The sequence below is a fragment of the Ovis canadensis genome, chromosome 3 (assembly GCF_042477335.2).
Source record: "Ovis canadensis isolate MfBH-ARS-UI-01 breed Bighorn chromosome 3, ARS-UI_OviCan_v2, whole genome shotgun sequence".
Lineage (NCBI taxonomy): Eukaryota > Metazoa > Chordata > Mammalia > Artiodactyla > Bovidae > Ovis > Ovis canadensis.
The window spans coordinates 33,682,129-33,707,257 of record NC_091247.1 but is presented as its reverse complement, the minus strand read 5'-3'; the positions used below and the strand labels follow the sequence as shown (position 1 = coordinate 33,707,257).

The following is a 25,129-nucleotide window of genomic DNA, read 5'->3' as shown; positions in this document are numbered from 1 at the left end:
CCTCTTTGGCCACAACTGGATGAAGGAGTGCCTCAGTGAGAGCATGTAGTAGGCCCACAGTAAATGCTGGTTCCCTAGCAAGACCCCATCCTAATGTTCTGCCATTTCCAATTCACATAACTGGCATTTATTATTCTTATCTTAATGTGTAGAGCCTTAGGGATTTCTAAAAAGAGATTAAATAAGTCAAAATTCTTTAGCTTGAAGAAGAAAAGCTGTGGGAAGCTGTGTTTTAAATCTCTGAAAGGTTATTGTGCGGCAAGACTTGTTAGCTTCTGACTCTACTGAGGAGAAATAAAAGGAAATCTCTATTCCCACAAATCCTGTGTCTCTTAGGTAAAGTTAGTCACTCAGTTGTGTCCAACTCTTTGTGACCCTATGGACTTAGCCCGTCAGGCTCCTCTCTGTCCAGGGGATCCTCCAGGCAAGAACACTGGAGTGGGTTACCATTCCCTTCTCCGGGGGATCTTCCTGACCCAAGGATCAAACCTGGGTCTCCTGCATTGCAGACAGATTCTTTACCTTCTGAGCCACCAGGGAAGCCATCTCTTAGGTAGGAGTTTGTTTCTCCCAGTTACCTGAGGACTGAGCTAATGAGCTCAGCTCTGAGAGTTGGTGATGGACAGGGAGGCCTGGCAAGCTGCAGTCCATGGGGTCGCAAAGAGTCAGACATGACTGAGTAACTGGACTGAGCTGAACTGAGCTAATGAGCCCAGACAGTTCTCACTGCTTGTGGGTGGAGGGCAGAAGCCCTGGAGAGCCACGGCCTACAGCTGGTTCAATTCCAGTCCCACTCCTCTAAGTCACAACCTCCAGGATAACACAGACACCTGACTGAATGGGACTCAGCTCACACAGTCTAGTTTGGCGAATGTCTCCAAGTCATCATTGAAGAGTTCCAGCCTCTCCCCAAGGAGGTTTACCCAACCACATAAACATTCTTCTAGTTGTGAGCCATGGAACAAGCAAAGAAATCATTAGGCCCATAAATGAAAAAAAAAGAGTTTAAAATGAGTGAACTAACTTTAAAGCCTTCTTTCTAGAGAGAACCAGCAGTCTAAATTGTGGGTGCGTATCATTATGACTGCCATGAATCCAGTGATGGGAAAGCTCAGATGTGACCACAAACCCTCAGAGGGTCCTGAGAAGCCCACCTCCCCGGCTTCCTGCTTTTCCTGTTTTCATGCAGCTATGAATAAGGAGCCACTTGGCTGCAAAGTGATTTTACACCAAGTTGATTATTGGCTTGTTGTATTTGTCTGTTTCTAACCATACTTTATCTTTAGCAGTTGGACAAGCTTCTAGACAAAATGCAGAATTTAGAACAAACAAACATCAGTAGATCGGTAACCTAACCAACAATTTACCTTTTTTGAAATCCAAATCTTTAATACAAAGTGAGTAATCTTTAAAATTCCCTGATTAACATTTATTTTAAAAATAACCTTTACCCTTTGCCAAGAGAAATAGGCATGCTGTTTTCTGCGAATTGATAAGCAGGAAAAGCTTTTTCATAAAAAAATTACTTTGTTGGCCATGCTGGGTCTGCATTGCTGCGAGGACTTTTTTTCTGTGGCGAGTGGGGGCTACTCTCTGGTTGTGGTGCATGGGCTTCTCATTGCAGGGGCTTCTCTCGTTGCAGAGCACGGGCCCCAGGACACACAGGTATCAGCAGTTTCATCACATGGGCTCAGTAGTTTCAGCTCCTGGGCTCTAGAGCACAGGTTCAGTAGTTGAGGCACAGCAGCTTAGTTGCTCTGCAGCATGTGGGATCTTCCTGGAACCAGGGATCGAACCCGTGTATCCTGCATTGGCAAATGGATTCTTTACCACTGGGCCACCAGGGAAGCCCAAAATCTTTTTCTATAGAGAATTATGATGTGTCATCAATCAGAAGATTACAAAGAGCAGTGATAGCTAATGAGATCATGCTCTACTACCCACAGTTCACAGGAATGAAAAGCAGGTCTAAGAGAAACAAATAGGTCCAGAGCCTACAGTAAGGATCTGGGAATTACACTTATCCTACACATTATGCATTTTTTTAAAGGATGTCTCCATTTTGAGATACTCCCAGACACACAGGAGTCCCATCAATGAGCTTATCCACTTAAGATAGTTAAAATTATGCAAAGTCTAGGGAGAGGAGTTTCTTCTTTGAATTGCTTCAGGGTCTGGTAGACAATAGTCAGGCTTCCCTGGTGGCTCAGATGGTTAAGAATCTGCCTGCAATGCAGGAGATCCCGGTTTGATCCCTAGGTTAGGAAGATCCCCTGGAGAAGGAAATGGCAACCCACTCCAGTATTCTTGCCTGGAGAATCCCAAGAACAGAAGAGCCTGGAGGGCCCCAATCCATAGGGTCGCAAAGAGTCAGGCACGACTGAGCAACTAACACTTTCACTTTGGGGTAGACAATGGTTGAATAAGTATAGATTTTTTTTTAAAGTCTCAATGTTTGCTTCCAAATATGTTTGTTTTAAGGAATAAAGTGACTTTCAAATTCAAGGGCCATAACTGCCTAAGGGAAGCCTCAGGCCCTTTTCCACTTGGATGGGTCCTTGGGATCAGCATCAGAAATCCACAATTCCCTGCCACCCAAACTTCCTCTGGGCCTCAGGCAGCAGGGGTAGATCCCACCCAACCCAGGATGCAGAGTAGCTGGCTTCTCCAGGCAGGGCCTACTCTAACCTGACACCTGTCTCTGACCTACCATCTCAGAGCATTTTCCTAGGGGACATCAAGGCGGGGGTGGGGGTCAGGGGATGGGGACTGTGTGGCTAGAGCAGACTGTGTGTGATGGCAGCATGTAGGTCACACATGGACTGGGGCTGGAGACTCTAAGGATGCCACAGCCAAGAAGTGATTGTACATGGTCAGCACAGGGCCCTCCAGGACACTCCTCGGTTATCCAGGAGAGCAGCAAGGCTGGGAGGAAAGGAAACCCAAACACTGAGACAGGAAGCAGAGACAGGGCCCCACTAGGCTCACTTCCTGTTGCAGAGTTGGACTACAGGTGGCACCCCTGCCCTGAAGGCCACCAAGCAGGGAGAAATCTCACAGGATGGTGCATTGTAAGCCAGGCAAGACGGTTCCTTTCTCACCATCCTATGACTGCTCATAGGATGAACATTGATCTGTTCAGTGTTAGGTCACCGGTGATTTAATATTTATAGCCTTCTCTCCCCAAAATATATTGATGCTTAGATTATTTTTCCATGAGTCCCCACTCTGTAAACATGGTCCCTGGGACTCTTCAAGATGACATCTTTCCTCATCAGCAAGATGTGCTGGTTCTTGGAGACTTTCTACCACCATTCCCAATGGTCAGGATGTGGGATTCACACCCCCAGAGAAGTGCAACCCTACAGTATCAAGGATGCAGTTGGAAGTACTGCCACCCAGGGAAATGGGAGCTTCCATCCCAACTCTGTGAGCCTCAGGTTTTTCGTGGTTTGAAAGAGGAGAAGCATATGGCCCTCCCAGGACACTTGGGACTGCAGTCACTCCCAGGACTGCCATGAAGATGAAATCAGCAAACATCTGGAAAAGTCTTTGGCCCAGATTAGTTGCTCAAGGAAAGTTCTATTGTCTCTTACTGGGGATAAACTTTTAAAGACAATTCCAAAGGCTTTGGTTTTCTTTTTTTAGAGTGACTTCTTTCCCTCTCCTCCTGTTGATATGTCCCCAGATAACATGATGCTGTAAAATACAAAGAGATCAATGTTACCCCAACCTTCCTCCATCTGCCTCATGCCTTTTTAGAAACCATGAAGATGCCAGTGTCCCTAGATTAGGGCCAGGTTTGGAGGATGAGATTGGCTCCCCAACCCTAAGTAGAGGGGCTTGAAGTCTCTAGGCCATCTCTACAAGGACAGAAGGTTTTCCAGACTCTCACATGACCCAACATAAAGAACAGGAGTTCTTGGGGAACCATAGCCAAACCTCCATTGGGAGATGCCTGACCCAAAGATGGGTGGGCTCTGCTATAGGTGAGCTCAGGGTTAGAGTCTGCACCCTGCCCCACCTAGGGATGGGGCCCAGGTTGACAGGGGCAGAGCCAGGAGGAGGGAGAATGGGAAGTGCAGGGAGTCAGGTGTCCAGCTCATGCAATATTGACAGGGTAATGGAATACTGCACTTTACCCCCTGCTGGTCCTACTCCTGGTCCCTCCTGGAGTTAGGATCGCAAGCTTGGCTGCAGGGACATCACTGGAGAGACAGTAAGGACCCCCTGCCCCCTTTCCTTAGCTCTCCTGACTGCAAGGCCCTTCATCTGGGGTCACAAGGCCAGACCAACGGAGGAAGAGGTAGGAACTATGGAGCCTGCCATGCATTCCTGGAGGTTGGCAGGAGGTGGCGGGGAGCGGGGTTGGCGGGGGGCTGCCTGGAGTGAGAAAGGACAGGCAAAAAGGGTAAAAGCAGGACCAAAGGTGGGGACAGGAAAGGGCCCATCTCCTTTTCACTGGGGACCAAGGAGAATCCAAGGATACAAAGGCAGGCTTTGAGTACCAGGGCTGTCTGAGAACTAAGCAGCTAGTTTCAACCACACCTCCTACCTGCTCATCAGCTCTGCCCCTCTGAGTCCTGTCTCTGCCCTTCTCTTCTGATGTTTGACTCTCATTGTCTGACTTTCTTTCCGTCCAGCCAAAGCACGGCGCACACGGTGGGAGAGGATGAGCCTTGCCCCCTGGTGGGGCTCAGAGCTCTAAGACTGAACTGAGGGGGCTGGGATTAGGACCCTGACGGGCTTCAGCTGAAACAGTTTTTTCCACCTGAAGGCCACCTTCTTGTGGTTGCCGTCCCCAACCTGCTCCTTAATGATGTGAAGGCATGGGGAAGGAGGATATGAGGGAGGTTCCTCTGCCCTAGTTCTCCTTCAGGGCTCCCAGTTTGGGAAATTTGGCCCCCAGGATATCTCGGGACCAGTAGGTAAGGGGCTGGAGCTTGGATTTTCCCTTCCCTTACGAGTTCTCTCGGGTTTTGCTCTTCTGTCGTCTGTGTCTTCCTCCTGACGTCCATCTCTCTCCACCTCATTCTGGCTGCCCCCTCACAGAGCCGGGAGGAGCGTGTTCTCCGCCATGAAGCTCGGCAAGAACCGGCTTCACAAGGAGGAACCCCAAAGACAAGGTATGGATGCGTGCCCCCGACCAAGGTCTAGTTCACCCCTCTCTCCGCACCTGCCAGGGACGAAACCCCTCCTCTCCGCGGGCAGCAGCCCATTGGGCTCTCCTGCTATTGGCCAGAGGAGCCACCTGGGAGGGGCCTGGCCTCCCATTGGTAAGAGTGGTCGTCCAGGAGGGGGCTCTCCAAGGGCTGGAGGTGGGTACCACATTTCCTCCGATCTAAAACAGCAGCAGCAGAGACCTCTGTCTAGTGGGCTCCTGCCCTCTTGGCTTCCATTCTTCGCACAGAAGCCTAGGGATTTTTAATCAGAGGAGGGAATAACAAAAAAAAGGAAGAAAATAATTTGGCCAATTCCTTTTTCTTTGGGAAAATCAGAGTCCTGAGAATGCCTGCTCCATGGCAGGACTCTCTGCCCAACATTTACCCAGTTCCCTCTCAGGGGGCTGCAGGGACCACCTTGGGGTGGGTGGGTCTGGAAGACTGGAGTGGCCTGTGGCACTGGTGAGGGGACACGACACCTGTTTAAGGGAAGAAATGGAAGTACAGTGGATCTGTGTGTAGCTTTCTAAGCCAGGTCTGTGAATCACACGTCCACCATCCTCAGGGCTCCTGGCTTCTCTCCCAGCATCCCCCGTGTGGCCCACTGGTCCCAGAATCTCTCTCCTTATCTTTTGTTCCCATGTATATTCCAGCTGTGCCTTTCTCCTTCCTAGATTGGAGAGGGTAGAGTTGCTGGCTGAGACTCAAACCCATCATCCTTGGGTAGCTTCTCAGAATCGTCATTTCTTCATCTCATTGGATTAATACACATCAGTACAGGGTTAGGTTCTGAAGTCCTTCAGCTATTTTATAAAGATAAGTTCCTTCCTGAGTCTCCATTTCTTTATCTGTGATGTGAGAATAGTACCTATATTGGCAAGATATGACTATGAAAATTATGAGGGCTAGAGATATGTGTATAAAGTGCCTAGCACTGTGCCTGACATGTAGTAGCCACTCAGTAAATGGTAGCCATTGATAAAAGATACATAAGTATGGATTCTGTATTCCTAACCTTCTTCCACAAAGGATATTCAGTACTTGCATAAGTGAATTGTTGTGGTGGTTTAGTCACTAGTCATGTCTGACTCTTGCAACCCCATGGATTATAGCCTTCCAGGCTCCTCCTTCTATGGGATTTCCCAGGCAAGAGTACTGGAGTGGGTTGTCATTTCCTTCTCCAGGGATGAGTTATATTCAATTAAAATTAAAAGGCAAGGCCAGATACAATATCTGTTAAAGATCAAAATTAGGTCAGAAGCACTGCAGATATGCAGACTATAACATTCTAAGTAAATGCCACCAAGTAAACCTGGAAATTGACTATTAGCTTCCTGGATGCCAAAGCAAAAGAGGAAATACCATCACTAGCCCACCATCCAGTCCACCTAACTAGTCCTCCCTCTTCCCCAGATGAACCAGCTGTGCTGGAGATGGAGGACCTTGACCGCCTGGCCATTCGGCTGGGGGATGGGCTGGACCCTGACTCCGTGTCACTAGCATCTGTCACAGCCCTCACCACCAACGTCTCCAACAAGCGGTAAGTGGGCAGGAGCCTCGCAGCCCTGGTTGGCTTCACCAGGTCAGGCAGGCCTAGCTTGCTGTGTTTGGAATTGAGGTGGAGAAGAATCAGAGCCCATGGACAGCTCCTTCCTAACTTTGCCCCTTTCTTCTTTTCCTGGATGTCTCCCTCACCTCCCTCCCTGCAGAGGCAGGGGGCTGTTCCCAGGTCATTGAATACCTCTGGGCAAAGGGAAATCACAGGGCTGCCCAACACTTGAATCTGTTGACCTAATGACCTGCCTCTTTTTACTTCCGCCATTGGTTAGTTCTCCCTATTACAGCCTCTGAGAACCACGAATCCCCTTTCTGTTTGGCAGTCCTGGAGTCTTTGACAATCATGACTCTGTCCTTCCGCCCTTCTCCGAGGTCTAACCACTGCCAGTGCCCCCCTCTCCTGCAAGCAGTCCCCTTACACCCAGCCTGACAGTACATTCTCCTTCTCAGGTCTAAGCCAGACATCAAGATGGAGCCAAGTGCCGGGCGGCCCATGGACTACCAGGTACGCGGGGGCAGCAAGAGTCCTCATGTCTTTCTGACTCTCTCGCAGGTGGTTCTTGCCAGATGAGTGTTTTAGACTCTGTGGAGGCATGGATATGGGGGGTCATAGAGAACCACAAGCTGAATGTATATTACCAAGTTAAGCTTGTTCCTGGGAAGCACTGATTGTTGTTGTTGTTCAGTCGCTAAGTCATGTCGGACTCTTTGCAACCCTACGAACTGCAGCACACCAGGCTTCCCTGTCCTTCACTGTCTCCTGGAGTTTGCTCAAACTCATGTCCACTGAGTCGATGATACTGTCTAACCATCTCATCCTCTGTCCCCCTCTTCTCCTTTTGCCTTTGATCTTTCCCAGCATCAGGGACTTTTCCAATGAGTCCGCTCTTCACACCAGGTGGCCAAAGTATTAGAGCTTCAGCTTCAGCATCAGCCCTTCCAATGAATATTCAAGGTTGATTTCCTTTAGGATTTACTGGTTTGATCTCCTTACTGTTCAAGCACTATTGTCATAGTGTCATAAGTAGAGAGATGGAGACCCAAAAAGGACACAGTGTTATAAATAGAAGGATACAGACCCAAAAAGGAGAGTGTGAACTCTACTTATGCTGGTCAAAGCTCTCTTAGGATTTTGTAATAGACTTTATAAAGTGAGAGGGACTTAGAAAAAACATAGACAGACCAAATAACTTCACAAAAACATTTAAAATGAGGGCCTCTAAAGAAATATAGATTATTTGGTGTGATTTTTTCTAAATTATTGCTTTGTATTATTTTAATACCAGAAATAATGTCAATCCTGGCTATCTATAGATGCTGAGAATGGGGGGGGGGTTCTTTTTACGTCTCCTTATTTTCTGAAATTAACACTTAATTTTTTTATCTGTATGTTGCTAAAACTGGAGACCAAATGGCTGAGATCTGGAGAGATTCACAGCTGTGAGATTGCTAATGTGGCCACCAGTGCAAGTGGGATGGAGCATGGCTGGGAGCTACGGGGAGAGTACCACATGGGCACAGGGCCCTAGTGCAGCCCTCCCAGCTCCAGGCCTCATCTGCAGCTTTGCAGGGCCAGACCCTCAATTTTGTCTCTTCTCCCAGAGCTGATTGGAGCCTGAGAGACTGAGTTACACTAACATAACTCACAAAAGGCTAATGTAAAAACCAGAATCACCTAGTACTTATTTATAAACTGTAAACGAGAAGGGTCCAAGGACCATGTATTCCTCTGGACCCCTCCTTAGGGGCTAACAAGGCCCAGCTGCTGTGAAAGGCTGCTGGACATTCCTAGAATTGAGTGAGAATGCTGGCTGTTCAGGGGAGTTAGAGCCTTCAGCAGACCCCACCTGAAAGCGTTTGCACTTCCTGCCTAGGTCCAGTGCCAGGCCCCAGAATCAGAACACCTTTTCCTGTGTCAGGGTTTGATCTTTGACTTCCCAGGCCTCATGCACTTTCTTTAAGGGCAGCTGACCTCACCTCACTCAGGAGAGGATATTTAGGACGAGACACCACCTTTCTCTGTAGCAAGTACGTCTGGTCATATATCCTCAAGGACACACCTTGTCTCCCTGAATCCTTGCTTGGGTTTGCTTTCATCCAGTTGGTGACCATCTTCCCAGGGGCTTGGAGATTCACCCTGGGCCATGTCAAGCAGACCTGCCGCTGTGGTTTCAGACAGCGTCACACCACTGAGCTCCTAGGACATTTGGGAAAGTCACCTCCTCACCTCTCTGCCAAAACCCAGGCACAGAACACTCTAACAGTTCTGAGGGCTTTTCCAGGACACTGGGCTCAGGGCTATGCCCCGAGCTGAGAAGAGAAAAAATTCCAAAGAACAAAGACCCTTATAGTCAGATACTGTTCCCTCCACAGTGTCACCAGTCTGCCACATAAGGGAACATAGAGATGGTGCCATTGTTATTGGTGTGACTAGTGTAACTGTTTAAGTTAATAAAGTCTTAACAACCACCCAAACATCGGTATTACTGTATTTCATAGGTGAGAAACTGAGGCCCAGGGTAGATAAGGAGCTTGCCCCAGGTTACCCAGTTATTCAAAGCTAGAAACAAGGGTCAGTCCTGTGGGTGTCCTAGCCCATCGTCAGAACAAATAATTGAGGACCATCTCTCCCTCTGGTCTCTGTTCATCTTTACTGCCTACTGCATGTTTTCAAAAGCTCTCTCAAACTGCTTCCTGCCAGAGACTTTAATTAAGTGGACCAGACAGTCTGCCTCCGAAGACTTTGTAAACATCCCAAACCAAACAAAGCAGTTCTATTCATGTTTAACCTGGTAACACAGCATTTCCTGACAGGTTGGTTCACATCTCAACTGTAAGTGTTAACATACTTGGAGAGAGAGCTGTGAGGGTGAAAATGTGGGATTATTCTTGCTTTCAATGAGTGCAATGTATAAAGCAAGAAAATCTATCGGAAAGACTTCACTCTCTCGGAGAGCTTGGCTTTGCCGAATTAGAAAGACCTCAGGCAGAAGGACTTAGCTGAACTCAGATCCAGAAAGGATCCTCAGGGCCGAGAACCATCCTAAAGCTTGGGTAGCTCTGAAACGGGGTCCCGAGGCCCTTTGTTTCTTCTGTTTCAGTTCAGTTCAGTTCAGTCGCTCAGTCGTGTCCGACTGTTTGGGACCCCATGGACTGCAGCATGCCAGGCCTCCCTGTCCATCACCAACTCCCGGAGTTTACCCAAACTCATGTCCATTGGGTGATGCCATCCAACCATCTCATCCTCTGTCGTCCCCTTCTCCTCCTGCCCTCAATCCCTCCCAGCATCAGGGTCTTTTCCAATGAGTCAACTCTTTGCATTAGGTGGCCAATGTATTAGAGTTTCAGCTTCTTCATCAGTCCTTCCAATGAACACCCAGGACTGATCTCCTTTAGGATGGACTGGCTGGATCTCCTTGCTGTCCAAGGGACTCTCAAGAGTCTTCTCCGACACCACAGTTCAAAAGCATCAATTCTTCGGCGCTCAGCTTTCTTTATAGTCCAACTCTCACATCCACACATGACTACTGGAAAAATCATAGCCTTGACTAAATGGACCTTTGTTGGCAAAGTAATGTCTCTGCTTTTTAGAATGCATGTTATATGTAAACCCTTTCCTGATTATCGACATCTCAAAAGCGAGAAGCCACAGCTTCCTCCCTGGGAATATGCAGTTTGTCCATCAGAGTGGGCAAAGCGTGGCACTTGGCAGACATGTTCTTGGCGGGTCATGGAGTCTTGAGCTGTACCCTCTCTCCCTGGCACCAGGATCATATACATTGTCACCTCTAAACATCTCTCCAGTGTTCATCCCCATGTCATCTCCCCAGCTCAAGCACAATGTGGCTCCCACTTCCTATCTGGTCTCCCTGTCCTCATATTGCCTCCTCCACACCATCCTCTATACCACCACTGGAATGGTCTTCTCAAAATGCGCAACTGAACATATCACATCCCTTCACCAGGAGACAAGAGAAGGTAAAGGAAGCAGCACTAATCTCAGCTCAAGCTCCCACCCATGTTCTTGCAGCCCTATCTGATCCCTCAGGAGCAGGTCAGAGAGCACAATGGCTTCTCCCAAGAATACACAAGTGTACAGGTCTACACTCAGCATTGTTCCTGGGGATGACTCTCATGAAGCCACCTGGGGATTGTGTCCTTTATCTTGGGATAAGAAGATGTAATAGCCAGTCACCAAGAGTTTCCCCGGTTAGCTGGTCTGTTGGTCCTTTTGTGGCTGCATTTGCCTCCTCCTCTTCCATCATGGAAAAACAGGAGTCTTCTGCTCCTGAAGAGGACTGGGGGCAAAAAGGCTATCATTATGGCTGGGTCTCTGGATGAAATACAGAGAAGCCAATCAAATTCTCACATTGCAAGGATAAATCTCCTGATGGCATCTCTTTAGTACCTTATTATGCCAACACTGTGTTTGTCTACTTCCTAGTCTTGAAAATATTTTCTTTTCATCTTTTTGTAGAGGAGAGGGGATTGGTTAGTTGTGGGGAAAAAAAAGAAATTAAAAAAAAAAACTCTTTGGTAAAAAAAAGTTGCGCAGAGTTTAAAACTCTATTAACTACTATGCAAAGAATGCTCTGGAAGGACTTCTAGTGTCTGTTTATTTTCTTCTCTGAGAAGTAAACTTCTCAGAGGGGCTCTATATTGCTTTTAGCTCCCTGAAGAAATGGTACACTCCTTCAGAGCTCCATAGTCTCAGCTCCATTCCCTTTAGAACCTCAAGTTCACATAGAAATGCTTGCTTTCATAGTTCAAGTGTTACTTCAATTAGTAAATATTCAGTTTCTAGTTCTGTATACTTGCTTGGCAACGTTCTCGTTGTCATCAGGGTTTCTATTTTTTTTAACATCATTAGTTTTAATGCGTAGATTTTTCTTGGCCTTCAGAATATTTATAAGACTTTGATGGATGCGGTGGAAGATAATTTTCAAGGCTATTCTTTTTCATGAAAAGGAAAAATAATTCTCTTGAGTAAAAATCGTATTTAGCAGTTGCATCAAAGCACAGCAATTAAAATACCAACTTTCCAAGATGAGAAGCATAAAAAGCAACTCATACGGTTTCATTAGAAGAGTGCTGAGGGAAATGCTAATACTAGGTCAGCATAGGCTATTTTGTTACAGTGCAAGTTCCAGAGAATTAAGCGTCACACACGACCCTACCTGCCTGGGACCCAACCAATTAACGGAAGGTAAATTCTATTGAGAAGCCATTTATAACAAGAGCTCACAGCTTCCAGACTTTCTACAGTTTACAAAGAACTTCAATGCACATTATCTCATTCAAACCTCAGGCAAATTTGTGGATAGGCAGTGTCTCCACTTACAGCTGAGAAAACTGAGGCTCATTGTCATTTCAGGACCCCCCCAGTCTTCCTATTTATCATGGCCACCCTAGTGGGGCTTGACACCTCCAGATTCAAGCAACAACTGATGGCTTAAAATGAGAGTTCAGGCAAACTACGCAAACATGCATACATACACACACGTCTCTCTCTCTCTGTGTATATGCAAATATTTGTCGAATGGATGAACTGAAAAATTACTTCCTAGTACAGAAGTTTGATTCCAGACAGATGGACACTACTGAAAAAATACAGACTGCACACAACATACAAGTATCAAGACCAAAAAAAAATGTGCTCCAGCTGGGCATCAAAGCCTTACTGGGCACTCAAAGAAATTAAAAGAAGGGAAACCAGGAATATGGAAAGGGGCCAAATCCCAGAAATAAAAAAAGAGATATCAGAGGCTTGCGGGACTCAAATGAAAAGTGCTGGAGTGGAAAACTAAATGCATGTTAATGGAGACTTAGAAAGCTTAATTCTTGAGTGCACAAAATCTCGGGGGGGTGGGAGTGGGTTTGCAGCCCTCTGTGCAGCAGGACCACTGATGCCAGTGAAAACTCTTGGAATCATCTGGGAGCTTTAAAAATACAGATGCTGGACAGCACTCCTCCATCCCCTTCCAAGACTGGGTTGGGTTGGTCTGGAGTGTGGTGTGGGGGCCTCGGGGTCTTTAACCACCACGCCACCTCCGCCCCCTTCCCCTCCCCCTCCCCCTGGTAATTCTGGTGCACACCTACTTGGAGGTGATCCAGTTCACTTCCTTCTTTATAAATGAGGGCACTGAGGCTTGGTGGGGGAACGACCCAGGATCACCAGCAGATTCAACAGTGCTCAGACTGGTACCAACCAGGCTCTGACTCCTGCAAAACCTGCTCCAAGTTCATGGCCTTTCCTTCTCATTTCCCCTCTTTCCTGCCCACAGGTCAGCATCACAGTCATCGAGGCTCGGCAGCTGGTGGGCTTGAACATGGACCCCGTGGTGTGTGTGGAGGTGGGCGATGACAAGAAGTACACTTCCATGAAGGAGTCCACTAACTGCCCCTACTATAATGAGGTCAGCCCTGGGCCCAGGGTGGGGAAGAGTCCTCCAAACTGTGGCAGAGCCTGGGCCCCCGCCCCACCAGGCCAATAGGAGAAGCTGGGACTCAAGAGTCACAAAGGGCTACCAGCCAGGTGACCTTGGCACCTGTTACAACCCCCAGCATGCTGAGTGCCACGCCCTCTGACCCTCCAGTCCAGACCCAGCCTGACCCTGGTCTGGCCAGGGTCCACCCTAGGAAAGGAACCCGGCCCCTGTGCTGCTCCCACCAGTGCCGGGGAGTGAACCTCACACCCTGTGAGGCCTGGTCCCAGCTCTTTCCCCAGCCAGAGCCCTGGGGCAGGGCAGCCCCCTTCCAGCCCTGGGCCATGGGGGCACCAGAACCATTAGTGAGCGCTTGTTGTGTGCAGGGCACTCTTCTAAATGCTTTAGGTTCATCATCTCTTCTGACTCTCATGCTCTCAGAAGTTGTCACCATCAATCCCGTTTTATTCAAGGGACATTGAGGCTCCTGGAGAAAGACTTGGCCCAGGTGCCAAGTGCCAGAGTCAAGTTCTGCGTGTGCATGCTTGCTGCTCAGCTGCCATCCTGGGTGCCTGAGTCTCTGCGAGGTCCTTCCAGACCACTGGCCATGATGCTTGGGGAGTGGGAGGGGAAAGGCCTGGTCCCCATTGCTGTTCGTTGCAGCTGTCTGAGGCCACACTGAGGTTACAGAATCTCAGAGACCTTCTAGTTTAGTCTCTCCACCTTACAGAGGGGACTGAGGCCACACTATGAAAAGGGCTGAGATCACAGAGAGTATTATAGACAGAGCAGGGCCCAGACTGTTCCGCCTCCACCCACTGTGCTCTGTCTGCCATCTCGGATGGCCACCCCGCCGGACACAGCCTCTGAGTCTGGGCTCCAGGGAGGGGCCCATCTTAATCAGCTGTGGTGAAAATGCCCCTCAGAGACCTGAGCACACACCAGCCTAAGTCACTGAGCTGGCCACTCTGGCCCTCCCTTTCCGGGAGGGGCCTCCAGGCTGCTTCTCAGTGGCTCCAGGCAGTGAGCTGTGCCAGGCTGGCCCTAGTGAGGCATGGGCATCCCGCATCTCAGTGTCCATCCCGGGTTGGTGAGGGTCTGCTTCTCAGAGGTGGGGCATCTCTCTGGAAACTGGGAGGTCCCAGCGGGGCACCTGCAGGAGTGAAACCCAGGCCTGTCTCTGCCCTTCACAGAGATCCAGGCTGAAGCTAGGGTCTGACTGAAATCTCCTAAGCAATCAGAGAGAGGCCCCACTCTCATAGCTGGTTTCCCGCAGGTCCCAGGCTGGGGACACTGCTGCTCAGGACCCCCTCAGCCCCATGTGACATCCTTTCCAGGAGTCAGGAAACTCAGGCTCGACATCTCTGACCTTAGGTCTGGACACATCCCCGACTGGAAAAGCCTCCAGCCTAGATAAGGTCTATTTTTCCCTAACAGATATGGAGACAGGGCCCCCACGGCCTTCCACAGTTATATGATAGTGGTGGAGGCCTGTCTGGCTGACTGGAGAGCTCACCTTGCACCAGGTCCATGCACCTCATGTTTCATTCAAGTGGCTTCCTCCTTCCAAGGAAACAGAACTGATCTCCCCACTTGGTGGTTCCTCAGAAAACTCCTACTCACTCTGCAGGGCCCAGCTCAAATGTCCTTCCCTGTACTCTCTAGGTCAGAGGTCAGGGCATTCCCCTCTCTTTAACAATAACATCCCTGAATTGTATTTGGTCCTTCATATATAACCCAGGAGGCTCCTGATCTCCTGCATCACTGTAGCCCACTCCAGGGCCTGCCTTGTACTTGGAGGGCTTTGGTAACAATTTTCTAAATGGATATTTATCCAAAAGATGAAACAGAGATACACCGGGCCTCTGCTCTGCTCCAGGCTCATGACCGGCAACATGGGAGCTGCAAACAGGACACCACCTAGTTCCAGCCTAGAAACCATTTTCCAAGCTCTGTATTTATATCTGGGGCTTCCCAGGTGGCGCAGTGGTAAAGAATCCACCTGCCAATGCAGGAGATGCAGGAGACATGGGTTCAATTCCTGGGTCAGGAAGATCCCCTGGAGAAGGAAATGGCAACCCACTCCAGCATTCTTGCCTGGAGAATCCAATGGACAGAGGAGCTTGGCAGACTACAGTCCATAGGGTCACAAAAGAGTCGGACACCACTTAGCAACTAAACAGCAAGTCTTAGTTGCAGCACTCAGGATCTCCAGTTGTGGCATGTGGGATCTAGTTCCCTGACCAGTGATCAAACCCAGGCCCCTTGCATTGGGAGCATACAGTCTTAGCCACTGGATCCCCAGGGAAGTTCCTTGACCCAGGTCATCATATTTAGATTGACAATCACACCTCCCAGCAATGACAAGACCACTGTCCCAGAGCGGTTCCACTTGGAGGCCCTGGTTCATTATCCCCCCATCACAGAGGTATAAACTGAGATTCTGAAAAGGAAGCAATTGGCCCAACAGTGAAAGCTCAGGCTTTGTGCCTCTAAAACTACACTTTTACCCACAGTGATCTAGTGTGAGCCCCCAGCAACCAGAACAGATTCTCCTCATTTACTCCAAGCACGTCAACATTTCTTCCATCTCCCTGCCCATGAGTTCACCAAAGCAGCAGGCCCTCTGCTCACTGCCCACACTCTTGTCCCCAGGGCTTGCACCTGAGGCCAGGAGACGTGGGCGGGCACAGGAACCATGAGTGGCAGCTCCCAGCTAGAGAGGATCGATCATGCCCACAGCATTAGTGTTTATAGCAGATTAAGTTCATCAGCTCTCAGTTCTAAGTGTCAGCTTACTTTACATTTTAACTCCTCCAAACTTGGGGTGCATCTTCTAGGCAGCCTTGTGGTTTAATGGTGATGTCTATGGGACCTACACAATTACAGTGTATCTTACAGTATCTTATATGTATCTCATCAAACCTCATAATGAGACTCTACGTGGGGGGTGTCATTACGTCCATTTGACAGCTCAGGATGCTAAGGTTCAGAACGATGAGTTGCTCAGGGCCGCATGACTCCTCACTGCCCCTGAGAGCTGTGGTCAGGGGGACTAGTGGTTGTCCCTCCTACTTATCCAAACTTCGGGGCTCAGGGGCTTGGGCCAGTGCAGATGGCAATGCCAGGACAGAGGGGCCTGGCACTGAGCCTCAGCCTGCCGAGTGACAGCAGGCCTGGGTCTTTCCCCCTCTAGTACTTCGTCTTTGACTTCCACGTCTCTCCTGACATCATGTTCGACAAGATCATCAAGATCTCGGTGAGTGGGGAGCAGTGCCCAGCAGGTGGGGCTCTTAGCTCAAACTGTACTTCAGTGCAGCCTTGAAAAGGGATCCCTCTCTGGGCAGGCCAGCCATAAGAAGGCACAGCCATAAAAAGATGCACAGCCAGCCAAGCAGGGCACAGGCTGGAGTTGGGCCCCTCTCACCCCATTAGCCACATCGTTCTGTGCAGTGTACAACCTGCTCACCTGTACCTGGCAGCCAGCAAAACACTGGCGAGGCAGAAGGGGCTGATGCTAAGCCTCAGAGAGATACCCCTGCCCTGCCAGACACCCTCCTGCTTAACCTGAAACTCACTTCCCCAGAAAGAGTTGGGGGGGCCCTCTATCAGTCAGCCCTTCCCTGCCCCATGGCCTCAGCCCCATCCTGCCTGATCAATGGCTGGTGGTTCTGTCTGGAAGGTGATTCACTCCAAGAACCTGCTGCGCAGCGGCACCCTGGTGGGGTCCTTCAAAATGGATGTGGGAACTGTGTACTCCCAGCCGGGTGAGTGGTTGCGTGGCTGGGTCAGTATTGGTGCACACGGCTCCAGGAGCACGGGTCACGCATGCAGCCCCTAACACATCTCACAGAAGCAAATGGGGACAGAGCCTTGCTTGGGGACAGGTGTGAACTGTAGTTGAAATTGAAAGAGGAGTAGGGGGAAGAGGAAAGTTCTGAGTCCAGGAGATTCCAGGGCCCACACAAAATCAGAGGACAATGTGCCCTTTGTACAGGCTGTGCTCGCAGTCAACCTGAAGGGGAAGACCCATCCGAGATTAGCCTCCTCCTCTGACATCTGGTCTTTCCTCCACCCTGCCCTGGGTCCTAGGAGCATTAGGGTGACACTACTTGTCTCTGTCTCTAGGAGGCTTTCGGTCTGCGATTGGAGACAGACAGTAAAAAGATAGTCGCAGGAAGCAGGAGATGTACATATGGAAAGGGGCCAGGATCAGCTCTTCTGAGGAAGTCAGGGAAGGCTGCATGGAAGAGCAGACACACCAACAAAAGGATTAGAAGTTTAAATAGGGAGCCAGAGGGTTGGGATACGGAACAGAAGGGATGGGTGCATCCAAGATAAAAGTACAGCAGCCACAGAGCCTTGGGGGTGTGAAGCAGCAATCTGAACTATTCAGAGAGGGGTCAACAGTTGTGCCTGGCAGGAGCACAGGGGAAGGGTAGGATGAACACTGGCGGCTAGGAAGAGCGGCATCAGGAGGCCCCGCAGGGGATGCTAAGGTCGGCAGTCTTTCCCCCAAGCACTGGGGAGCCTCAGGTGGGTTTGAAATGGGGAGTGAGAGAGGGAGGGCCTCTTTAAGGGCTTGGTCTGGCAGCCTTGTAGAGATTGACTGAAGGGGTTAGGGACAGGAGGACTGCAGGCCAAGAAACCAATCAGGAGATTCCTCCATCTGAAGCCATACCACACATCTGGGGGCATGGCCAGAGCTGGGACCTTGCCTCAGCCACCCTTATTCGGGGACCTCTGCCTCCCGGGTCCTGAGGCAGGCAGAACCGTGGCCCCAGGGCCCCAGGACCTGATGACCTGGCCTCCATGGCCTGTCCCAAGGGTGGGTGCAGCCCTGAGTAGGGCCAGCCGGGGCAGCCTCTGCTCCTTGCCACCACAGAGCACCAGTTCCACCACAAGTGGGCCATCCTGTCCGACCCTGACGACATCTCCGCGGGGCTGAAGGGCTACGTGAAGTGCGACGTCGCTGTGGTGGGCAAGGGCGACAACATTAAGACTCCCCACAAGGCCAATGAGACGGATGAGGATGACATTGAGGGGTGAGCTCCCATCCCCGCCCTGCCCCTGAAGGTCTGGCCCAACTCTTCCTGGGTTGCAAAGGGAGCCCCTCAGGGTGGACTTGGCCCAGAGACCTCACCTTCCATCTCCCTTATCCGCCCGCCCAGATGGCCCTGCTCTCCCTGGAAGGACTGAGGCCAGGGCCAGCCTCGGTGTCTGGGAACTCTCCTCATGGGGCAGAAAGGACTGGGGGATAGTCAAGAGTGACAGTCATTTGACATCCACGCTGTCAACTATGAGAATGTTGGGGAAAAAGTGTGGATTCCCAGAGCTGCAAGGCCTTGAGTCTACACCCAGGAGAGCAAAGGGATTTTGTTTTCTGAAGCAATTCCAGGGAGTTGCCAGGGGCTTTTCAGAAATATTCTGGAACCTTGTCTGCATTCAGTGGGAAAAATCCAGGATCCAGTGGATCATGCCTTCCTTGAGCCAGGGAGGGAGAGAGGGACCACTGGTGAGGTTTTTGCGGAGAAGACAAAAGATAAGACACAAAGTACTCGTATATGTTCATCTGTTTGAGCCTTATCGTATACATAGGAGGTGCATGTTATTATTCCCATCTTAAAGCTGAGGAAACTGAGGCTTAGAGGGATGGGGAGATTTGGCCAGGATCCCACAAGAGAGCAGGTGCCCTAAACTCCGGTGTCTTCAGTTCTGTTATGGACCTTCTCAGCCGTCCTTCACCTGTGGTCCTGGGCCCCAGAGGTATGGGGATGTTGGGGCAGGAGTCAGCCAGCTGTGGCCACCACAGCCCTAGCTGTTCATGCCGGCAGGAACTTGCTGCTCCCCGAAGGGGTGCCTCCTGAACGCCAGTGGGCCCGGTTCTATGTGAAGATCTACCGAGCTGAGGGGCTGCCCCGCATGAACACGAGCCTCATGGCCAACGTGAAGAAAGCTTTCACTGGCGAGAACAAGGATCTGGTCGACCCCTATGTGCAAGTCCTCTTTGCCGGCCAGAAGGTATTGGGGTGCAGGAAGCTGGGAGTGGGGTGAGGTGCAGGGGACTGGGCGTGGGGTCCTGGGGGTGAACATGAGGCAAACTCAGAAGCCACGAGGCTGGCCTTTGGTCACCTTGGCGCACCACCTCGAGAAGTGAGGAGAGAGAGATGAGGGAGTGCAGCTCAGAGGGGCCAGGGTGGGGCCAGGCTGGGCCTTAGGGATTCCCCCCCGCCCCCAAGTCACCAAGCACTGAGGGTGGGGGGCACTGGGAGGGAGAAGGGCTAAAGAGGCGGATGGAGAAGAAGATGGAGATAAGTACACACACATACACACACACACACACCCCATGCACACTCGTAACACAGACACAGACACACATGCACACTCAGGCAGGTATACAAATCCTGACTCTCTCCCTCCCACCAGGGCAAGACTTCAGTGCAGAAAAGCAGCTACGAGCCACTGTGGAACGAGCAAGTGGTCTTCACAGACCTGTTCCCCCCACTCTGCAAGCGCATGAAGGTGCAGATCCGGGACTCAGACAAGGTCAATGATGTGGCCATCGGCACCCACTTCATTGACCTGCGCAAGATTTCCAACGATGGAGACAAAGGTCAGCAGCTGGAGACTGGAGGTGGGACTTGGGGCTGAAGGGAGTGGGTAAAGGAGACCCCTCCACACACATGCACGCACACACACACACCGCCACAACCAGCAGCTCTGTGCCACACCTCGGACTTAAAGGTGCTGCCGGCCTTCACCAGCAGCCCTTGCCTCCAGGGAAGGGTAGAGACTCATGGTCAGGTCTGCACAGAGCTGCCTGGGCCCGCTGTGCCAGGCTGCCTGGGTATGAACTCCAACTCTGACAGCTAGAAGTTTCATGAACTTCATACCTGTTTTGTCGTCTGTAAAATGAAAATAATAGTAATCATATACATATTATGGGGTGTGTGTGTGTGTGTGTGCACACGTGTGCACACACATTCAGTCACTCCAGTCGTGTCTGACTCTTTGCAACTCCATGGACTCATCCATGTCATCCTGTTCAGGAAACTAAGATCATGGCATCTGGCCCCATCACTTCATGGCAAATAGATGGGGAAACAATGGAAACAGTGACAGACTATTTTGGGGGGCTCCAAAATCACTTCAGATGGTGACTGCAACCATGAAATTAGAAGATGCTTGCTCCTTGGAAGAAAAGCTAAGACAAACCTAGACAGCATATTAAAAGCAGAGACATTACTTTGCCAACAAAGGTCCATGTAGTCAAAGCTATAGTTTTTCCAGTAGTCATGTATGGATGTGAGAGTTGGACTATAAAGAAAGCTGAGTGCTGAAGAATGGATGCTTTTGAACTGTGGTGTTCGAGAAGACTCTTGAGAGTCCCTTGGACTGCAAGGAGATCCAACCAGTCCATCCTAAAGGAAATCAGTCCTGAATATTCATTGGAAGGACTGATGCTGAAGCTGAAACTCCAATACACTGGCCACCTGATGCGAAGAACTGACTTGTTGGAAAAGACCCTGATGCTGGGAAAGATTGAAGGCAGGAGGAGAAGGGGACGACAGAGGATGAGATGGTTGGATGGCATCACCTACTCAATGGATATGAGTTTGAGCAAGCTCCGGCAGTTGGTGATGGACAGGGAAGCCTGGTGTGCTGCAGGCCATGGGGTCACAAAGAGTCGGACACGACTGAGTGACTGAACTGAACTGAGGAATTGGGGGGAGGGGCACTTCATGGAGGAAGAGCGTTTAACAGGTAGAGACAGAGAGACAGAGACAGAGAACCTCTCCTTTGGAGAGGAAAGGAGGGGTGTGCAGAAGCAAGTGACACCCCAATGGAATGCAGGTCTGCACAGATAGCAAAGGGCTGGAAGGCCTTGCTGGGGAGCTAAGAAGGTGGGTTTGTCCTCTAGGGAGATTGTAGGCCACCTTACAACAGGTACTAGAAGCAGGGACCATGACTTCGCTCCACAGAAATGGATATGTGTGTACGTGGAGCCCCAGCTCAAGCTCCTGCAGAGAATAAACAAACACATGGAAGTGCCCCAGAAGTGAGAAGGCCACCCCACAGCCACCCACAAACAGCAGACACAGCTCACACCTCAGCCCTCTGTGAGCCCCGCAGCTGCAGGCCCTCTGCTGCCTCAGATATTTCCCTGAGCGAGACGTGGAATCCTCAGCTCAGCAACCAAGAGGTGCAGGCCAGGAGCCCCCAGAACAGGTCCCTCCACCTGAGTGAGCCCTTGACCCTCTGCACCCCTGCCCACAGGCTTCCTGCCCACACTGGGCCCCGCCTGGGTGAACATGTACGGCTCCACACGCAACTACACGCTGCTAGATGAGCATCAGGACCTGAACGAGGGCCTGGGGGAGGGCGTGTCCTTCCGCGCCCGCCTCATGCTGGGCCTGGCGGTGGAGATCCTGGACACATCCAACCCTGAGATCACCAGCTCCACTGAGGTGCAGGTGGAGCAGGCCACACCCATCTCCGAGGTGAGGCCCCAGGGGGCTGCACTCCCTTCCAGAGCCCCCCAACCCTGCTCAGCACCCTTTAACCCAATGCAGCCTGGGCCTGGGCTCTGCCAGTGTCCACCCTGCCTGCCTCAGGGGCCCAGACCCCAGGGTGAGGCCTCCCTCCCCAGGAAGCAGCAAGACTTCCGTCCTTCCCACTGTCTGTGCCTGCACTCTGCCCATCTCTGCTCCTTTCCTAGCCACGGTTGTCCTTGTGCTGGACAGAGCAGCCTTTCCTGCAGGGACAGGTTGGAGGGCCAAAGGAATTGGGCCTTCAGTGTCTGGCCTCCTAGTTCCACAGCTGGGTGGGATGTCCCCCACCACTAGCCCCAAGGGCCTGTCTGGAGACAGAAAGAGGCCTGGCCCTGGCCTCAACATGCTGGTAAGCTTTCAGGATGGCTTGAACCACCTTCCCCACAGAGCTGCACGGGGAAAATAGAAGAATTCTTTCTATTTGGAGCCTTCCTGGAGGCCTCAATGATCGACCGGAAAAACGGAGACAAGCCCATCACCTTTGAGGTCACCATAGGTGAGAGCTGGGCTCACAGAGGGGTCTTTGGGCCCAGGGACTGCAGAGTGGTAACTGCTGGGCCTGCTGCACAGCCCTCGGGGGAGGGGGACTTTGCCACTTCCCTCGAGTGTGCTCAGGCGCCCACACAGCACACAGTGACTGTACATTATGAGTGCACACACACCCCACAGGGTGAACCTTAGGGCTCAGTGAAGTTAGGGACATGAGAAGGAAACACCCTCTCTGCAGAAGGAAACAAGGCCCCCATGGGACTAGAGAGGAGAGTCCTGCAGGGTGCTCTGGGGCTGGACTTTGAGCTCAGTGGTCATCAGGGCTCCCAGCGAGGTCTCTGCCAGAGTGTGGGACATGGCCCCACCCTCTGGCTAGTGTCCTATGGTGTCTGGGCTCACATAGAGCCCAGCAGAGGTCCCATTCCCTGACTCTTGCTTTTCCCAGCCACAGAACCCCTGGATTGGAGGGCAGGGTGGGGCCAGGTAGAAAAAAGCCCCTAGGCCCTCGGATGCCCCCTTCTGCCTCCAGGCAACTACGGGAACGAAGTCGATGGCCTGTCACGACCCCAGCGACCTCGGCCTCGGAAGGAGCCTGGGGACGAGGAGGAAGTCGATCTGATCCAGAACTTGAGTGACGACGAGACTGACGAGGGTGGGGGCCTGGCCTCAGTCTCCTCCACCCCACCCATGCGGCCCCAGATCACCGATAGGTGAGCCAGGTGGGACAGAGGGCTCTGAGAGGCCCTGCCACTGCCTGACATCCTCTGGTGGCCTGTCCCCTGCCCACCTGCCTGGGCACCCAGTCCTCAGTCTCCCACCTGCTCCCACCCCAGAAACTACTTCCATCTGCCTTACCTGGAGTGCAAACCCTGCATCTACATCAAGAGCTGGTGGCCTGACCAACGCCGTCGCCTATACAATGCCAACATCATGGACCACATCGCAGACAAGCTGGTGAGGGCCAGGCCCGGGGTGGGAGGGGAACAGCAGAGGGGGCGTGCTTCTGAGGGCCTCACCCAGCCTGGACACCGCCCCTGCCTCACACAAGGCCTGTCTGCCCAGCAGATTACCATAAGCATCGAGGAGGGGCTGCAGAATAGCCCCAGCAGGTCCTGTGCTCCTGTGCCAGCCCCATTCCCAGAAGCAGTCCAGGGTCTGAGGGCTTCCCAGAGTGGAGTCTGGGAATTGTGGCCCGTCTAGTCTTGGGTTCCCCTGGAGGCATCTGGCCAATCCCTCTCTCTCTCCCCTCTGCTCCCCTGCATCTGATCCTGGGCTCTGTCCAACCCCTATGGGTCCACCAGGACCACAGGCTCATGACCCAGAGATGGCTTCTTCCTCAGGAACCAAAGAGTCACGAGCATGACGGCTTCCAGGTTCTGGAAACAGAACCTGGAAATTGGTGTTTCTGGGCTTTCCTGGTGGCCCAGAAGGTAAAATGTCTGCTTGCAATGCAGGAGACCAGAGTTCGATCCCTGGGTTGGGAAGATCCCCTGGAGAAGGAAATAGCAACCCACTCCAGTACTCTTGCCTGGAAAATCCCATGGACAGAGGAGCCTGGTAGGCTACATTCCAGAGTCAAAGTCGCAAAGAGTCAGACACGACTGAGCGACTTCATTTTCACTTTTCTTTACAATGGCGGAACACTCCAGGGATGGTTCTCATGGGAGGTTCTAGGATACTAGCCCCTCATCCTCTTGATGAAAGAGGGAGATGTTTGGGGAGGCTGAGGGGGGCTGTGGCTCACACTCCTGGTTCACAGGAAGAAGGCCTGAACGATGTGCAGGAGATGATCAAAACGGAGAAGTTGTACCCTGAGCGTCGACTTCGGGGCGTCCTAGAGGAGCTCAGCTCTGGCTGCTAGTGAGCGGAGGGGCTGCCAGTGTGGGGGGCAATGGGAGGATGGCAGAGAAGGAGTCCTCTCTGCTAAGCCCTGCTCCCACTCCCAACCCCAGCCGCTTCCTCTCCCTCGCGGACAAGGACCAGGGCCACTCATCCCGCACCAGGCTGGACCGGGAGCGTCTCAAGTCCTGCATGCGGGAGCTGGTGAGGACGCGGCTGGACCACTTGGGGACAGAGGGAGGGTCTGGAGGTGAAAAGGGAAGCCGAGGTCGGGGGACATCCTTCTCTGAGGTCACGGCCCCCAGGGCCAGCCCCTCCATCACGTGTCACAACCTGAGCCCCACTTACACCCCCTCACCTCCCAGGAAAGCATGGGGCAGCAGGCCAAGACCCTGCGGGCACAAGTGAAGCGGCACACGGTGCGCGACAAGCTGAGGCTCTGTCAGAACTTCCTGCAGAAGCTGCGCTTCCTGGCAGATGAGGTGTGCCCTGTGCCGGAGCGCGGTACCAAACTGGAGCAAGGCGGGAGGGGCTGCATAGGAGGGAGTGGGCCCCTCCCGCTCTGACAGGTGTTGAGGGACAGGGCTGACCAAGCCTTTCATCCTGTCCTGGGCTCTTCCCACTCCACTGGCGGGAGGAGAAGGAAGACCCAGTCTCAGGTCCCCTCCCTTATGGGGCACACTGGCCTCCCCCACCCTGCCCTGTCCTAGCCCCAGCACAGCATCCCTGACGTCTTCATCTGGATGATGAGCAACAACAAGCGCATTGCCTACACCCGGGTGCCCTCCAAGGACCTGCTCTTCTCCATCGTGGAGGAGGAACTGGGCAAGGACTGCGCCAAGGTCAAGACACTCTTCCTCAAGGTGCCGGAAAGGGAGTGGATTAGCGGTGGGTGGAGGGGCTGGGGTCTGGGCTGCTCTCAAGAGGTCATCTTCCTCTTGGAGGGAGCAGCATCCACACCCCTGGGTCTGCCAGGCCTGAGCGGACAAGATGCCCAGAGAAGAGCTAAAGAGAATAGGAAGGGGGATCCCGCCTTGCCGATCCCCTTCTGTGCTGTTTCCCCACTGTGCAGCCCAGTGGGATGGCTGCGGTGGGGATGGGCCCC

General features: G+C 51.8%; 2 protein-coding genes across 4 annotated transcripts in view; one reads left to right on the top strand and one right to left on the bottom strand.

Moving 5' to 3' along the window:
- DRC1 (dynein regulatory complex subunit 1) overlaps positions 1–25,129 on the bottom strand; it is an 88,779-nt gene that overhangs the window by 3,346 nt on the left and 60,304 nt on the right. The gene's annotated exons all lie outside the window — the stretch shown is intronic.
- The window catches only part of OTOF (otoferlin), an 89,882-nt gene that overhangs the window by 46,395 nt on the left and 18,358 nt on the right, over positions 1–25,129 (top strand). For all 3 annotated transcript variants that reach the window (XM_069582821.1, XM_069582819.1, XM_069582820.1), the window contains 17 exons: positions 5,053–5,126; positions 6,576–6,702; positions 7,170–7,224; positions 13,004–13,135; positions 16,341–16,403; positions 16,827–16,911; positions 18,030–18,189; positions 18,979–19,165; positions 19,571–19,757; positions 21,422–21,645; positions 22,084–22,192; positions 22,715–22,895; positions 23,019–23,139; positions 23,945–24,045; positions 24,138–24,228; positions 24,390–24,506; positions 24,735–24,887. In XM_069582821.1, coding sequence (XP_069438922.1) covers positions 5,053–5,126; positions 6,576–6,702; positions 7,170–7,224; positions 13,004–13,135; positions 16,341–16,403; positions 16,827–16,911; positions 18,030–18,189; positions 18,979–19,165; positions 19,571–19,757; positions 21,422–21,645; positions 22,084–22,192; positions 22,715–22,895; positions 23,019–23,139; positions 23,945–24,045; positions 24,138–24,228; positions 24,390–24,506; positions 24,735–24,887 — 2,167 coding nt within the window. The remainder of the gene's footprint in view (positions 1–5,052; positions 5,127–6,575; positions 6,703–7,169; positions 7,225–13,003; positions 13,136–16,340; positions 16,404–16,826; positions 16,912–18,029; positions 18,190–18,978; positions 19,166–19,570; positions 19,758–21,421; positions 21,646–22,083; positions 22,193–22,714; positions 22,896–23,018; positions 23,140–23,944; positions 24,046–24,137; positions 24,229–24,389; positions 24,507–24,734; positions 24,888–25,129) is intronic.